This window comes from Paramisgurnus dabryanus, chromosome 3, assembly GCF_030506205.2.
Source record: "Paramisgurnus dabryanus chromosome 3, PD_genome_1.1, whole genome shotgun sequence".
In the NCBI taxonomy this organism is placed as follows: Eukaryota; Metazoa; Chordata; class Actinopteri; order Cypriniformes; family Cobitidae; genus Paramisgurnus; species Paramisgurnus dabryanus.
Window position 1 is genome coordinate 28,428,743 of NC_133339.1, and position 17,111 is coordinate 28,445,853.

The 17,111-nt window shown below is 35.7% G+C and overlaps 1 protein-coding gene and 1 long non-coding RNA gene across 2 annotated transcripts; one reads left to right on the forward strand and one right to left on the reverse strand.

Moving 5' to 3' along the window:
• Positions 1–1,869: 1,869 nt before the first annotated feature.
• Positions 1,870–3,254, reverse strand: LOC135760252 (scavenger receptor cysteine-rich domain-containing protein DMBT1-like). Its single transcript, XM_073813716.1, has 4 exons — positions 3,247–3,254; positions 2,699–2,997; positions 2,319–2,606; positions 1,870–2,033 (listed from the first exon to the last, which is right to left on the reverse strand). The coding sequence occupies exons 1-4, from the start codon at positions 3,252–3,254 to the stop codon at positions 1,885–1,887; spliced, it is 744 nt and encodes a 247-aa protein (XP_073669817.1). The 3' UTR covers positions 1,870–1,884.
• Positions 3,255–14,528: 11,274 nt separating this feature from the next.
• LOC135767394 (uncharacterized) lies at positions 14,529–15,336 on the forward strand. The gene is made up of 4 exons (XR_010542016.2): positions 14,529–14,734; positions 14,817–14,963; positions 15,053–15,119; positions 15,197–15,336. It is a non-coding gene; the product is annotated as an uncharacterized lncRNA (long non-coding RNA).
• The last annotated feature ends 1,775 nt before the right edge of the window (positions 15,337–17,111 follow it).

The window sequence follows — 17,111 nt, forward strand, 5'->3', positions numbered from 1 at the left end:
ACTGATTAAACCTATTTTCACATTTAATTCTGAATAAAACATAATACTGATGGCAAAACATAGTTTAGCATTAAGCATTGAGATAAGATCAATATTTAAACTTGTTTAACTGTTAATGAAATTTTCATTAACAGTTAAACAAGTTTAAATATTGATCTTATCTCAATATTGTTTTATAATTCTGAAAGCTATTAAAGACAACAGAAAGAAGAAGAAACAAAGCTTTTACATTGTAACCAGAGACAGTGACATCAAGAGACACCATAACATGAACATCATAATTTAGCCCATCAGTCTTTGATGAATATTGCGCTCTCTAGAGCAGGGTGCCCAAACTTTTTCCCAAGGACCAAAACTCAAACCTGATTCTTCTAATTTGTAATTTTCTGATATTTAAAAAATAAATAAGCAAACATTGCTCTGTTTATGTTTTATTTTCAGAAGACAACTGTTGTAAAAAAGAAATTATTTTGATTTTTTAAATTTCCCTTTGTCTGTGTGCCACCACCTCGACCTCTTTATTATTAGCTTATAGTACACGAGTTGAGTTTCGTGATGGATTCTATACACCTTCAAGTTTGCATGTACATTTATACACTTTAATAACTTGCATTTAATTTCAATTAACATTTATGTAATGTACAAATAAAGAAAATCATTTTATATTTTAAACAATTAGAAATAAACATCTGCGTCAATGATGTTTATCCTTTTTCCTTATCGCATGTGGCATGATGGGCCAAATTAAAGGTCATTACAGGCCAGCTTTTGCCCGCAGGCCCTATAGTCTGGGCACCTCTGCTCTAAAGTAAATTTACTTTATTTCAGGTTCACTCATCATCAATAAAACTTTCATAAAGGTCATCATCGTATCTACTGTCTACCGTACTTCTGTTCTCTGTAATATCAACATTAACATAATCCTCTTCAGAATCATCTGTGTCTGCATTCATACAATCCTGTTTTAAATTTTCTGGATCCACATTAATATAGTCCTGTTCAGAGTCATCATCACTGCTCACGTTGTCTTTCTTGTCAAGTTCCACATTTTGATTTACGTCATCATCATCCTCTTCATTTTTGGTGTCATGGGATGTACCTTCATATGTATTACCCTCACCTACAGACATTGCAGAATTATAAAATGACCTTAAAAATGTATTTTTAAGAAACACGCTGGCATTGGTAAGATAAAAGAAGTCGTGTGTTTTTATTGATAAAATGCAACACAATTTCACATTTCTTAAAAAAGCATTTTTAACAAATCTCCTGACTGTTTTGTTTTTGTCTTCTCTTCACTATGAAGAAGATTACAAAGCATAGAAGATGGGAAGTACAGCTGACACAACAGCACCAGTGAGAGGAAGCAGAGAGGCTGAAAGAGAGAAGTTATTCTTTCTTTATCAGCAGTTTATTATTAACATCTTGTGCTTAATTTTATCAGGCAAAATGCAACAAGTTACCAAGGGAAAGAAATCTGCCTGTCCACATGAAAATATGTCGCTCAGAGAAACAAGGACACAGCCAATCACAACACCCTGCAGGATTTTGGACCAATGTGATTGCTCAGTGGGTGGGGCTGCATAGCACAGTGCAGCAGAAATTATAAAGTAATTAATAACACTTTGTCACTTGTTAAATCATGGATTACATGTTATGTGTTTATAGGACAGCTTAAGCTTCACAGATGGTTAGACAATATTAAAACATCCATAAGTCACCTCGTATAGTTGTGAGCAGCAGGTCAGACAAATCTGAATGGAAATTACGTGAGGACACATTTACAACATAAACACAACTGTAGTTTCCCTCATGTGAATAATCTGCCTCAGGAAAGATGAAGATGGCTGAATGACTGACAGCTGGTTCATTCCTGGTGATGTTTCATCCACTGAACAGAGAGAAGAAGCCTCCAGAATACTGAGATTCAGATGAACAAGTAATAGTGAAGTTGTGACCTCTTGCGACCACTGAACCATGAGGACCAAAGTCAAACAATCCACTGAGAGAAATATTGGGCTTCTGCAGGTTCACTGGAAAACAAAGGGAACACATTCTGATTGTCTTTAACTAATCTATGATTTACAAATGGCTGTGACAAGAGCGTTCCTATATAGGTCAGTGGTAGACCATTGCATTAGTAGTAGAAAGGTCCTGGGTTTGCTTCCCAGGGAAAATACCTACTGATAAAAATGTAGAATTGAAATGCACAGTGTGGAACTTTGTGATAAAAGCATCTACCAAGTACCAGACGAATAAATATAATGAAAATGTAATTGAGTGCAGAAAAAGCAACAATTCATTGTGAACACACTCACCTACAGTAATTTTAATAGTGTTACTCCTGGAAGACTTGATGATGTCACTCCTGTAAGAGTAACCACAGCTGTACTGATCCTGATGTGAGACGTCTGCAGTCAGACTGAAAGTCACACTAGATACACTTGTTTGAGAGGATATTGTGGATGATCTGTTTCTAAACAGGTGGAATTCAGCATTTTCCCGCCATCTTGGATTAGGTGTTGTGCATCTGAACTGAATGTTTTCTCCAGGAGAAACAACTGAATGTGGAGAGATAATGGAAAGGGTGGGCATCTGCAGATCACCTGCAAAAAATTAGTTAATATTTAGCATGAAACACAAATCAGGAGCAAATCTATCTGAAGTCTCTCCCATTTCCCTAAATGATCTGTCTTACCTGTACACACAACACCAGTGTCTTCACCATGATTACAGTTATGTTTTCCCAGACCTCTGTGTGAGCACTGTGTAAGGGTATTCTCATTTCCAAAGCATCCAACATCATCCAGCAAGATCAGTCCACTTCCCTGACCAAATGCTGCACTGTGAGGGGCGCTGATGGCTCTGCCACAGTTTAATTGTTTGCACACAACATCAGCATCTGTTATGTCCCAGTTGTCATCACACACAGTTCCCCACTGGCCATTGTGAATGATCTCCACTCTTCCACAGCAGGAATCAGAGCCACTGACCAATCTCAACACATCTTATGTGACATAAAAGAAACTTAGTTGATGTGTGTGATGCATATTTTTTTTTGCTCATTAGATATAAACAGTATTCTAGAATTATTCTAGATGAAATGTGTCTTTGTTTCTGAGAATCACAATTACAATGTTACCCTACAGATTTAAACATGTTTTAAGTACAGACAGCTTGTTTTATTAGGCTATCCAGGGAGTAAAATAGGAAATTATGAGAATAAATTAATTAATATTCTCATACCTGAACATGTAACACCAGCATCTTCATTGTGGCCACAGTTATGGGATCCTAGTCCATTGTGTTTACACTGTTTTATGCTGCTCTCACTTCCAGAACATGCAACATCATCCAGCCAGATTGGGTCACTACCCTGGCCAAAAGAAGCCCCACTGTTTGCACTAAGAGCTTCTCCACATCCTAACTGTGTGCACACCACAGCAGCATCATTAATGTCCCAAGAGTCATCACACACAGTTCCCCAACGTCCATCATGAAAGACCTCAACTCTACCAGAGCAGCGATTACCATTCCAGCCGTGAGGTGAGGAGCTTCCTGGACCAGCAGTCAGAAAGTGTCAAGATGGATTTAAAGCAGCTGTAAAAGGCCTCAATAAAAGAGTTTTCAGATCTAGAATCACGACATGGACTAACTGCAGCAATGGACTTAAAACAAAGCAGAAATGAAACTCCACAGGCCTACTACAACTGTCTTTTCAGTCTACTTCGGCTTACGGAATGAGCCAAAAATGAAGGAGGAATTTAACTTCATGATCCTCTTCCTGCAAATGCTTAACTTTACCGTTATCCAACATTCAGGATTTATGGCCTACCCTCGCACAATGACAACCAGACAGCTGCGGGACTTTGCCTACAAAGCCTACGGTAAACAAAAAGCCACCTCTGAAAAGACTGTCATCCTTTCTGTCTCTGAAATTTACCCCAAACTGCCACTGGAGAGCACACAACCGCGCCATAGTGAAAGACATTTAAGCAGAGAGTCAAGAGAATCGAAGGACTTCACAGCCAGCCAGGAACCGTACAGCCACAAGGGGGCTCGTCCCAAGCACCAGACGGGATGTCCCAAAAGGTCATGGAAACGGCCAAGTTCATCAGAACGCCAGAAGGGCAGCGTCCGTAGGAACCTGACCGCCAATACAAAGTAAATGTCACCAGCAGGAGTGGACCACTAACGTCCCTCCCCAAGTTCCACCTCGAGGAGGTCCCCAAAGATACCCCAATGACCAAGCACATGAGAGAAGATAAGTAAAATTAAAATGAATTTTTTTTAACACTCTGGGGTCGACGGTGGCGTGGGTGCCGCAAACTCTTTATTTTTCAATCACTCCGCAAAGAGACTTAAATTACGCTGCTGATTTTTGACATACAGATATGATTTATACATCATTTAAAACGTTAAAGTGTCTAGTATATAGCCTATATAAACTCTCTGGAAACATTCAGTCAGTGCAAAGTCTTAATTTGTACCGGCTGTCATTGCTGAGCGGTTTGCCTGCCTGCATATCTATCTGTATTTATTGATCTTTATCTGTTTTACCCGGTTAATGAGTATGTTTGTTGACTGCCCTGACCCTTTTGCCTGTTTCATGACTACGAGATTTGCCTGCCCTACAATAAGTAACCTACTAGTTTACTAAGAGTACATTAACAGAACATTTGCATGCACACTTGAAGTATAAGTCTAGAAACCTACTAGTATACTCATGAGTTCACTTGCAGTACAAATGAAGAACTAATTGTGCACTAGTTGTACACTTAAAGTTGACTACTCTTACACTTATAGTATACTTAGAAGTATACTTCTATATACTAAAAGTGGGCCAATTTAGTCCCAAGCGGTATTCAAGCAGTACACTTTTAAGTATACTACTAGAACATAAATGTTAGTACACTTACTACATAAAGTATACTTAAAACTATACTCCAACATTACATAAGTATACTTAATAAAATGAACTTGAAGTATACTTCTTTTTCGTAAGGGTCACCTACAAGTGTTAGTGGCAACCCTTACGAAAAAGAAGTACACTTCAAGTTAATTTTATTAAGTATACTTAAGTAATGTTGGAGTATAGTTTTAAGTATACTTTATGTAGTAAGTGTACTCACATTTATGTTCTAGTACTTGTAATACCGCTTGGGACTAAATTGGCCCACTTTTAGTATATAAAAGTATACTTCTAAGTGTACTATAAGTGTAAGAGTAGTCTACTTTTAGTTAACTAGTAGTTTACTAGTCATATACTGAAAGTGTACATGCAAGCATTCTGTTAGTGTACTCTTAGTAAACTAGTAGGTTACTTATTGTATACTGCTTGTGTAACAAAGCACTTTGACACTGAGGATCCATCTGCAGGTTTTTATTAAACACACTCATATTCCAACAGGCAAGGTCAAACACAGCAATGTAGGGCAGGCAAATCTCATAGTCATGAAACAGGCAAAAGGGTCAGTACATACAGTACTCATAAACCGGGTAAAACAGATAAAGATTAATAAATACAGATAGATAAGCAGGCAGGCAAACCGCTCAGCAATGACAGGCGGTACAAATCAAGACATTGCACTGACTGAATGTTTCCAGAGAGTTTATATAGGCTGTCCATTGCGTTTCAGGTGGCAGACTAATCAGTCCAGGCATGCAGGATTATGGGAAATGGAGTCCAGAACAAAAGTTAATATTCAGGGGGTTCAGCCATATATATAGATATATATACAACCTCAAATCAGAAAAAGTTGGGACACTGTAGAAATTGTGAGTAAAAAAGGAATGGAATAATTTACAAATCTCATAAACTTATATTTTATTCACAATAGAATATAGATAACATATCAAATGTTGAAAGTGAGACATTTTGAAATGTCATGCCAAATATTGGCTCAATTGGGATTTTATGAGAGCTACACATTCCCAAAAAGTTGGGACAGGTAGCAATAAGAGTATAAAAGTTAAATGTACATATAAGGAACAACTAAAGGACCAATTTGCAACTTAATTGGCAACATGATTGGGTATAAAAAGTGTGGCAGTGTCTCTCAGAAGTCAAGATGGGCAGAGATAGTCTATATTCTATTGTGAATAAAATATAAGTTTAATATGTTTAATAAGTTTAATAAGTTTATGAGATTTGTAAATTATTCCATTCCTTTTTTACTCACAATTTCTACAGTGTCCCACTGTAGTGTCCCACTGTAGTGTCCCACTGTAGTGTCCCATTATATATATATATATATATATATATATATATATATATATATATATATATATATATATATATATATATATATATATATATATATATATATTTTTTTTTTATTATTTTTGTTTGATTAGCTCACTGATAGCATACGAAAGAAGCATACGAAAAAAAATAATACACAGGAACATTGTATTGTACTTTAAGTGCAATATATTTATATTTATAGTATGATGTTAAGTTCACTTAAAGTAAAGTTGAGTAGTAAACTACTAGTTAACTAAAAGTATAGTAAAGAAAACTTGCAAGTATACCTGCAGCACACAATAAGTAACTTACTAGTTTACTAAGAGTACACTAACAGAACACTTGCATGTACACTTTCAGTATGAGTACACTAGTTAACTAAAAGTATAGTAAATGAATACTTGCAAGTATACCTGCAGCACAAAATTAATAACTTACTAGTTTACTAATACTAAAGATTCTCCATAAAGATAATATACATTTGTACAATACATATACTTTCAAAATTTACTTAAAATATACTGTTTCTAAGGGATGCTAAATAATGTATTTTATAAATATGCTGTCAGTGCATTATTATAATGATAACTTTAACAGATAAAGTATACCTTAAATAAACTTTAAAATAAGTTCAAATTAGTATACTTTAAAAATTGCACAGAACTTTAACTCCAAGTATATTTTTTAAAGTATACTTTTAGAAAATCTACTAAATTATAATTATTTTGAGCTTGTAAGCAAATATGTTGTAAGCATACTTTCAATATATTCAAATTTGGTACATTTCTTTCTAAGTATATTTGTGATGTACTATTGCAAAGTTAAATATACTTGAAATACAAGTATATTTATTTTTCACCAGGGCTATTCATATGGCTTTTTGCAGCTTTCTTGATGTAGCTTTCGTTGTTGCATTTTTACTTTATACTTTTAAGTATATGTCAGTAAAAAAGTATAGGCCAAATATACTTAGATATTTCGGTCAGTATAGATCAAGTACTTTAGTACAATTTAAGTATATTTCTGAGAAGTACCTAAAGTACATTTTAGAGAAGTACATAAAAAGTAAACTGAAAGTATACTTTCTTATTTTAAGTTTAAAAGAAGTATACTTATAGCACACTTCAATAAACTTCTTTTTCATAAGGGGACTGATGGCTGTTCAACACCACAGCATATACAAACACTTTAACATACACCACCACCCACATCAGTCTGCACAACCAGACAAAGTGGATTCAAACTCCAAAGGATGGGAGTCTCCCCATCGATGACCTGGCACTTGATCACCTTCCCAGTGAGTAGTACCACATCAAACTGGAAATCTCAACTTTCTTCAGGGACCACCACTTCATCTTAGACCCTGAACTGGAAATGAGGATTGCATAAGGGGGGACCCAACTAATTGATGTCACACCCATCAACACTGTCCTCCAGACACTCGCTCGGATGCCTGCTATGGACAGCCTTTCTGTTGTCTGATCTTGGACCGCCGCTGACATGGTACTGTGCTTCTACGCAAGAGTAGGATACGTCTTTACTCTCTGCCTAGCCTTCATCCCATCTAAGGAGTCAACAGAATGCAAGAGCTCAGTGAACAAGTGCGCAGCTGTCCTCCTTCGGACACTCAAATAGAACCATGGACACGCAAGCAGAGCCCAACCTCATTCAAATCACCCTTTGCCTGTTTGACCGAACGCTGTAGGCAATTAAGACCAATCCATGACCTGCCTAATCATCGCCCGCCAAAGTCTCCCTGGTCTTTAACGGCCATGAAGGGGGGAGATGTAACATCTGGCTGGACATCATCTGGAGGTCTTTCGTCTGGTTTCACGCTGTGACCCTAGATTGAGTTTTAACACCAGCAGGTCACCATAAGGTCTGCTCGTAACGCTTTCATCAGAGATCTTAACCCTTATGTGTTGTTGGGGCCATTTTTGGCCATTTTTGCAATTTTTTGTCTTAATTTGGCCACAACTTTCTTTGTGTTTCAGCAAATGGAATGATTTTATATACAAATCTTATATTTACACATATTTTAAGAAAATGCTTTGAAATTTTTCAAATACTTAAAAATATACCGTGGGCAAATTTACTACCCTTACGTGTTGTTAGCGGCCAAAAAAGGCCACTAAATTAAACTGCTGTAAAAATTTATCGGATGAATTTGTTTTCACATTTTTTTTGCATAAATCTGTTAATCAACCTCAGTACTGATTTGGTAGTACAAAACTACCAAATGTTTGCAAAAATTCCATGATTTTAACTCTTTCATCAATCAATCAATCAATCAAATTCTTTTATTCAGCCATGATATTGTTACAAACACAAAATAATCTCATACACAACTAAATAATATCTTCTAATGCTGAATAGGAGCATGAAGAAGACATCGTCTTATATATTCATGCCCCTTTTCCCAAATATCTAGTCTTGCACAGAATATATAGCTCGTATTACTCCCATTCTCTATATCAAAGTGCAATTTTATTTCACATGTATATAATTAACAATTCCATATTTATTATACATTGATTTTTATTTTTCACTTTCTTCATATTTTCGAAATACCTTTTTTATATATATATTTTTTTAAATTGAACTATCGTATAGCATGATCTTTCCTCATTATCCAAAGAGTTCCATAAACTGATCCCAATTACCATAAACCCTTTTTGTTTTTTTGAGGTACGTGAATATGGTACACAAAAGTTGCCTTTTCTTCTATTTTTACTATCTATAATTAACTTAAATTTATTTTGAATATGTATTGGCACCATATTATTTTTCACTCTCCACATAATTTGCAATATTTTAAGTTTGACCAAATCATAAAATTTCAAAGTCTGCAATTTGATAAACAATTTATTAGTGTGGTCCCGACCACCTTTGTGCGTCACAATTCTTATTGCTTTCTTCTGGAGTAAGCACAACCTTTCTGTATAACTGGTGCATGCATTACCCCACACCTCAGTACAATAAGTTAAATATGGGACAATTAAAGTTAAATATAAAAGCTTTAATGAGGCTTCATCCAGTATATATTTCACTCTATAAAGAATACCAATGTTTTTACTTATTTTACTTTTGATATGATCTATATGAGACTTCCAACTTAGTTTACTGTCTAAAATACCCCCTAAGAATTTGATTTCTGAAACACGTTCAATGTTTACATCTTGAATAACTAAATTTGTACATTCTTGTTTTCCCTTATTTCCAAAAACCATATAATTTGTCTTATCCCAATTCAAAAACAATTTATTATAATCAAACCATTTCTTTAATTTTGACATTTCTCTTTCAATAGTAACCATTAATTTATTTAAATCTGCCCCTGTCTTAAACACTGTTGTGTCATCTGCAAACAATAAAAAATTAATGTCTTTGGAGGCCTCAAATATATCATTAATAAACAATATAAAAAGCTTAGGACCAATTACCGAACCCTGAGGAATTCCACATACCACCGTTTTATGATTTGAATTATAGTTTTTAAATTGTAGATACTGACTTCTATTACTTAAATAACTTTCAAGCCATTTATATACCCGACCCCTTAATCCATATTGTTGTAATTTTGACAACAATAAATTATGGTTGACAGTATCAAACGCTTTCTGTAAGTCCAGGAATATACTTACAAGATACTGCTTTTTATCCATTGCACCTAGAATTTCATCTGTTAAATGAATTAATGCAACAGCGGTAGATCTATTAGAACGAAATCCGTATTGATACTCAAACAGTAAATTATTTTTTTCCAAAAATAAATCCAATTTATAAATAAACCATTTTTCTAATATTTTTGAAAACTGTGAAAGTATTGAAACAGGTCGATAATTATTAAATTCGTGTTTGTCACCCTTCTTAAAAATAGGTATTATCTTCGCAGTCTTCATCTTTTGAGGAAAAACACCTGAACTAAAGGAAAGATTAAAGATATAAGTTAAAGGTTGGACTATACAATCTATTGTTTTTTTTACAATGGTCATATCTATTCCATCCCCATCACAAGAGGTTTTAGTTTTACACTTCCTCACAATGTCTAAGATTTCAGTTTCAGTTATTTCGTCAAGAAACATTGACTGTAAGATTCTACTACCTCCTGTCACACTATTACCTACATGATTGGAATTTTCAATTCTTTTCGCAATATTTGGTCCTACATTGACAAAGAAGGAATTAAACTCATTTGCAATATCTATTCCATTTTTAATAACCTTACCCTTGTGCTCAAAATACTCCGGTAAATTATTGTTCTGAAAGTTTGGCTTCATAACCTTATTTAAAATTTTCCAAGTTTCTTTAATATTAGTCTTGTGTTCATACAATTTATTTTTATAATAATCTTTTTTTGCCTGTCGCATTATAGTTGTTAACTTATTCTTGTATCTTTTATATTTAAATTCATGATCACGAGACTTATATTTAATAAAGTCTCGGTATAGTTTGTTTTTCTTTTTACAGGCCTTCTGTAACCCGCTTGTTATCCATGGTTTTTTTTCAAACTTATTTACTTTACCCATTTTTAAGGGACAATTTTTATTATAAAGGGTTACAAATATATTCAAAAATGCCTCATAAGCCTTATTAACATCCTCAACCCAAACTTTACTCCAATCATAATTAATCAAATCCTTCCTAAATGAGTCTATTTCCTTCTCCGTCCGACTACGAATATATTTAACTTTATCAGCCTCTCTTGTCTTCTTACAAAGTTTTAGGTCACAGACCATAAAAACTGGTAAGTGGTCACTAATATCACATAAAAGCAGACCACTATAAAAGGTAATATCAATATTATTAAAAAAAATATTATCAATCAATGTTGAAGTTGTCCTTGTCACTCTACTGGGTTGTAATATCACTGGAAACATACCTTTACTATACATTTCGTTTAAAAAATCATTAGTTGCTGGTTGGCCTTTTGTCTTCATTAAATCGACATTAATATCACCACATAACCACATAGTCTTTTTTAACATTGAACAATCCACAAGTGCAGTGAGTTTATCCTTAAATACTTCTACATTTGAACCTTGTGCTCTATACACACAAGCGATAATTATTCTTTGCTTTGTTTCCAACTCTGTCTCCACTGCTACACATTCTAGAAGTCCTTCTATAGCCACAGACATTCTTTCAATAATCGTAGTTTTGTATGTTTCCTTAACAAACACTGCCACACCTCCTCCTCGTTTTCCCGGTCTGTCAACATGATACAGACTATATCCTTCGATTCCCAAATCATAACCTTTGTCGGCATTTAACCATGTTTCTGAAAAAGCAATAACATCAAACTGGCTTTTTAATGTATTTAAATAATCTATAATTTTGTCAAGATTTGTATAAAGGCTTCTGCAATTAAAATGGACAAGTGAAAAATTATTGTCTAATTTCACTTTTAAATTAAATTCATCCTCACTATAATATTTGCATGAAATTAAATTTTGGTTTCGTACATGCCTTCCTGAATCCAAATCTACATCTAAATCATATATTTTGTATTCCCCATTTTCTCTCATCTCTAATGGGTTAATTTGTTCAACCATTAATCATTAATGAAATATTCAAACATAAATGCACAAGACGAAACTTAATTCTCAGCATTTCCATTTTTCTTGTCAAATCAGCGCCTTTAAAATAAAAACTTAAAGTCAATACCTTGTGCACGCAGTCCCTTCTTAATGTCATTGTCCATAATTGCCCATTATCCCAATCTTGAAATGCTCCGAAACCCCATGTCTTTAACATGTAGCTCCTGTTAAATGCGTATTGTCCAACAGTGATTTAACAGCATCTACTAAGTCGCACACCGCCGTTTTCCTTCTGCGAGGGCCAACCGTTTGCCAACCTGCCGCACACAGCGTTGTCTCCAGATCTCGTTCCTCCTCAGGTAGGTTCATGGTGATACCAAACTCAGATAGGCCTCGCATAGCTGCCGCTGGGTTTTCAAAAATTTTGACATTACCGTCTTCACAAAAGATTTTCAATTTAGCAGGGAATAATATGCGATATTTAATCTTCCTCTCGCGCAACAGCTTCCGCACATCTTTATATTTCCCCCTTTCCTTGTAGACAGCTGGAGTAAAATCTTCGTCAAAGTAAATCCTATTACCATTCACTTGTATGATTTTCTTCATCCACGCTGCCTTCAACACACTCTGTTTTGTGGCATATCTTTGAAATACCACCACAATAGACCGGGGACGCTCGAGTTGCCCAGGCCGCTTTGGCACGTATATCCTGTGCGCACGTTCAATGCGAAGCTCTGCGGTAACACCAAGTTGTTCCTGAATCAAATTCGACACAAAGTCAATCATATTAATTCCCTCACTTTTCTCGGGCACTGAGTAAATCCTGATGTTATTCCTTCTTGAACGACTTTCCAAGTCTTCACATTTTTCTTTGAGTAAAACTTGTTGCTGTAACATGTGAATCATTACTCGCGTAATATTCCTCTCATTGTCCTCACTGTCAGACATCCTCTGTTCTGCAGTGTCCATTCTTTTTTTAATATCTCCAAGTTCATTTCGTAAGTCGCTCACTTCTTTCCTCAGTGCCACAAAATTTCCCGACGTCTCAATGCGAAATGCTTTAATTTCATTAAGTATTTCCGCCATGCCAAACATAGCTGCGTTACTTTCCTCATTCCCATTGTCTGTATCAATTTGTTTGGTTTTACCTTTTGGCTTTGTCATTCTCAATTTTCCAGCACAATTCCCTTTATTGGGATGTTCTTCTTGGTAAAACACTTAGATTCTTATCCAAAATACACTTATAATGACAATAATCACTTCAATTCAAACAGAGTAGTTTACCAGCCATATACTCCGGCGGCCATCTTGTGTTCTCACAAAATCCAGACTTTCATTGCCAAGTTTATAAGTAGTGTCACTGATTTGGGGAAAAAACACAAAATGACTGATTTTCAATATAAAAAGTGAATGTGGACTGGATTTTCCTTTACCTTTTTTACAGTCTTGGGCATGTCAAAGATTGGTAAAAACATTGGCTTTGATGCATTTTTAGTTTTTGTGCAGCATCCGCTTAATTTTTTTTCTCCCTCATTTATTGTTTGTGGCAATTTTTTCCCCATTGACTTCCATTATAACAACATTTTTTGATTGCAGAGCCATGACACCTTATTACCATGCATTCTTGATTCTTTGTGGTTTTACCTTTTGCAAAGAGGTAAAAATTGTCATTTTTACTTTTGATCACCATGTGGCACCATTAACCCTTTAGTAGCCTGTGCAAAAAAACAGAGCTTAATTTCTGGATTGTGCATTGAGTTATATGGAGTATAACAGCATATTAGAGAGAGAGAGAGAGAGAGAGAGAGAGAGAGTGTGTGTGTGTGTGTGTGTGTTTGTGTGTGTGTGTGTGTGTGTGTGTGTGTGTGTGTGTGTGTGTGTGTGTGTGTGTGTGCGTGCGTGCGTGCGTGTGCGTCTGTGTGAAAAAAACTGTGAAAAATCTTCTCTGCATCAGATTTATGAACAACATTTATAATGAACCAAAATGCAAAAACAACTTCAAATAAACTGAACAATGAAGCAATAGTAGAGGATGGATGGAGAACTAAACAATCAAACTAATTTTTAGTGTGTATATGTGTACGTGTGTGTTTTCAGTCTTTTCAGCAGGACTTGCAGCATATTACCTGGTGCTCTCTGCAAGTGTGTCTACAGTAGTTATATGGGACCACCATTCGTCAAACTTTTATGACCCCCTCCCCCACCCGCTGACAGGTCGTGTTTTATGACCCCTTGACAGATGGCGTTTTATGACCCCTTGACAGATGGCGTTTTATGACCCCATGACAGATGGTGTTTTGACAGGTTGTGTTTTATGACCCTTAACAGATGGTTTTATGACAGTTTGTGTTTTATGACTCCTTAACAGATGGTGTTTTGACAGTTTGTGTTTTATGACTTCTTTGACAGCTCGTGTTTGGCAGGGGGCGGGACCATCAATCAAAATCTGTACAAGTTGTCAACTTTAGACAGAAAGTATTTAATGGTTTTATGACGGGTCATTTAGTGGTTTGTTTATTCTTGAGCGTGTTTTATGTCAAGCGTATGCAGTCATGTTTAATGACGGCTCGTGTTTGTGACATTTGCTGTCTATCACCCCTCCCTTTTCGACCCGTGCGCGTCTCACCACTGCGTGTCACACTGCGGGTGTGTTGTTGAATCTACAGTTTTGCAACATTAAAAGTTTATTTAAAGGCAATCACTAATCATATATATATATGTGATTAGCTGTAACTGGTTAAACTTAAAGCCGATATTTTCTATAGAACTAGTCTATTTTCTGTTCAGACACAAAGTTTTCTGATGCTGATATTATGTCAGTGTGTGTTTGTGTGGGGGTCGTGTGATGTAATCTTTGAAAGTTTATGACCGAACCTTTATTGGGGAGTGACAAGAGATCTCCGGCATCAGTTTGGATGGAGCAGAGCTGTTATACTCAAGTCTATTGGTATGTATGTGTTTCGCTGTGTTCGTTCCAGTATTTTGTCCTATTTATTTAAAAACTAAAAATTCAATCTCTGGTATTGCAGCGAAATTGTCTAAACTGGTATTAACTATTCCTGGTAAATCGCGGAGAAGCGTGGAATGAACAAAAAGTCAGACCGTGACTAGAACCATCAGCAGCGTAACAAGGAAATCTTGGAACAAAAGAGACGCCGAGTGGAGCGTGTTGTCCGGTGTGTATTTATTTAATCCTGTTACAATAGATTTAAACAAACTGGTTTGTTTTAATATTTTCTAATAACATGTGTTATCTGTTTTAAAGGTTTGGATATCAACGGCAAAGCGAACGTTGTGTGTACTATTGCAAAAATATATACTGGATCTCCACGGTACGTTTATGTTGCATAAGAAAAAAGTTATTTTATTTAGATATTTATCCTAATAACATGTTTTTATCTGTTTACAGGTTAGGATACAGACCACAACACTTTGGACGTATCTTTAAAAAAGAGAAAAATCTGAGACTTTTTGGATTTGTCTGGGACATTTTAAACATTTTGTGACATATTGGATTTAAAACATTTCGGATACTGGATACCTGTGTTGATTTGCCCACAGAGCTGTTCGCTTTTAAAAATCACAAGGGTAAGTGTCTAAATACATTTTTTTCATCGCTCATATAATCCGTTTTTTTACTCATTTTGGCTTAGAGTTTTTCATTGTTTTAAATATATTGTTTTACTGATATTTTAAACTTGTGTTCTTGTTATATTTTTGGTTTATTTTTCATCGTTTATATAATCCGTTTTTATACTCATTTTGGTTTAGAGTTTTTCATTGTTTTAAATATATTGCTTTACTGTTGTTTTAAACTTGTGTCCTTAATACCTATTGGTTTATTTTTTTCATCGTAATCCGTTTTTATACTCATTTTGGTTTAGAGTTTTTTCATTGATTTAACTATATTGTTTTGTTTTTTTGGTTTAGTTTTATTGTGTTTACATTGTTTGATTATTTGTATATTTTGGGGTTTCACTGTGTTTCCGAATATTGTTGTAAAATGGCCCAAAAACGTAATTCGGACTCTGGTTGTAGTCATGCGAATAAAATTATAAGGCGCAATGAATCCCCGCTTGGTATATTTGATTACGAATTGGGAATGCAAATACTGATAGAAACTGTCAGAGCTATGAATGGAAATCAACGTAATTCAGCCGAATTCGCAGAATTGATAAGTATGCTCGATCCCATTTCACAGCCCCCTCCAGAGCCGACTATGGTCTTAGATCCTGATGTTTTAAATATGCATCAAGTTTTTGAGGTTCCAGAAGCTGGATTTATCAATAATCAAATTGAACCAGAGGCTCCAGTCGTTGATCTAAACGACGGGGCATCCGAGAATTTACATGTTCAACACGGTGGTGAGGGGTCGGCCGACCCCCACCACAATTCTGAAATGGCTGATATGGGTCTAACGTCCGAAGACGTTGAGAGGCTTGTGAGAGACGGGGGTGAATTTAATGGTTATACCGTCGTTCCTCGTACAAGATTTAACAGTGTGGAAATACTTAGGAGTTTAAATCTGAGGGCAATAGCTTCTACAGATATGGCATCGTACGTGCTATTTTTGGATGGTGTTCTGAATGAAATAGTCTCTCTATCTAGAATATTAGGGGGGTCAGGTGGAATAATAAATGTTTTATTACGCGGAGAGTCGTTAATGTCGGATATAAATGCGATGCTAACGCCCGCTAACGATTATAGCGTCTCCGCGCTGTCAGACCAGCTTGAAAGAGTCATGCAAAGCAACAGGGCCGTGCGCGTTGATGACGATCTGCTGTTAAACGTGTCTATTGTCAGAAGCAAAAACGGCGGTGCTCGCAGAAAATTCCGCGATCTAGCACACAATGAGGTTATAAAAAGAAATAGAATGAATCTTTTTTGCCCAACAAATATGTCCGACAAGCTATGCTTCGCACTTTGTCTGGCACACTTTTTGAACCCCCAAAAAACAGACCCCGAATTAATACCCATAGCTGCTGACATTCAAAAGAAGGCTGGATTTTCAATCCAAGACATGATACGGTTTAATGACGTCGCATTGTTTGAGAGATTGTTAAACATCAAAATTGTAGTTTTCCACAGATCAAGCACGGGTGCTTTGGAAAAGTACATGACAAAAAATAAGCCCCACTACAAGACGGTCTTTCTCTATCTGTCAGATAGTCATTACTTTATGATAAAAAATTTGAGGGCCTTTATCGGGTGCAAGTACGTATGCGACTATTGCTACAATGGTTTTTCTAATAAAAGGAACCACAGATGCAAATACGCCTGTGACATATGCAATGCCCCCGACTGTTACAAACACCCAGTAAAGA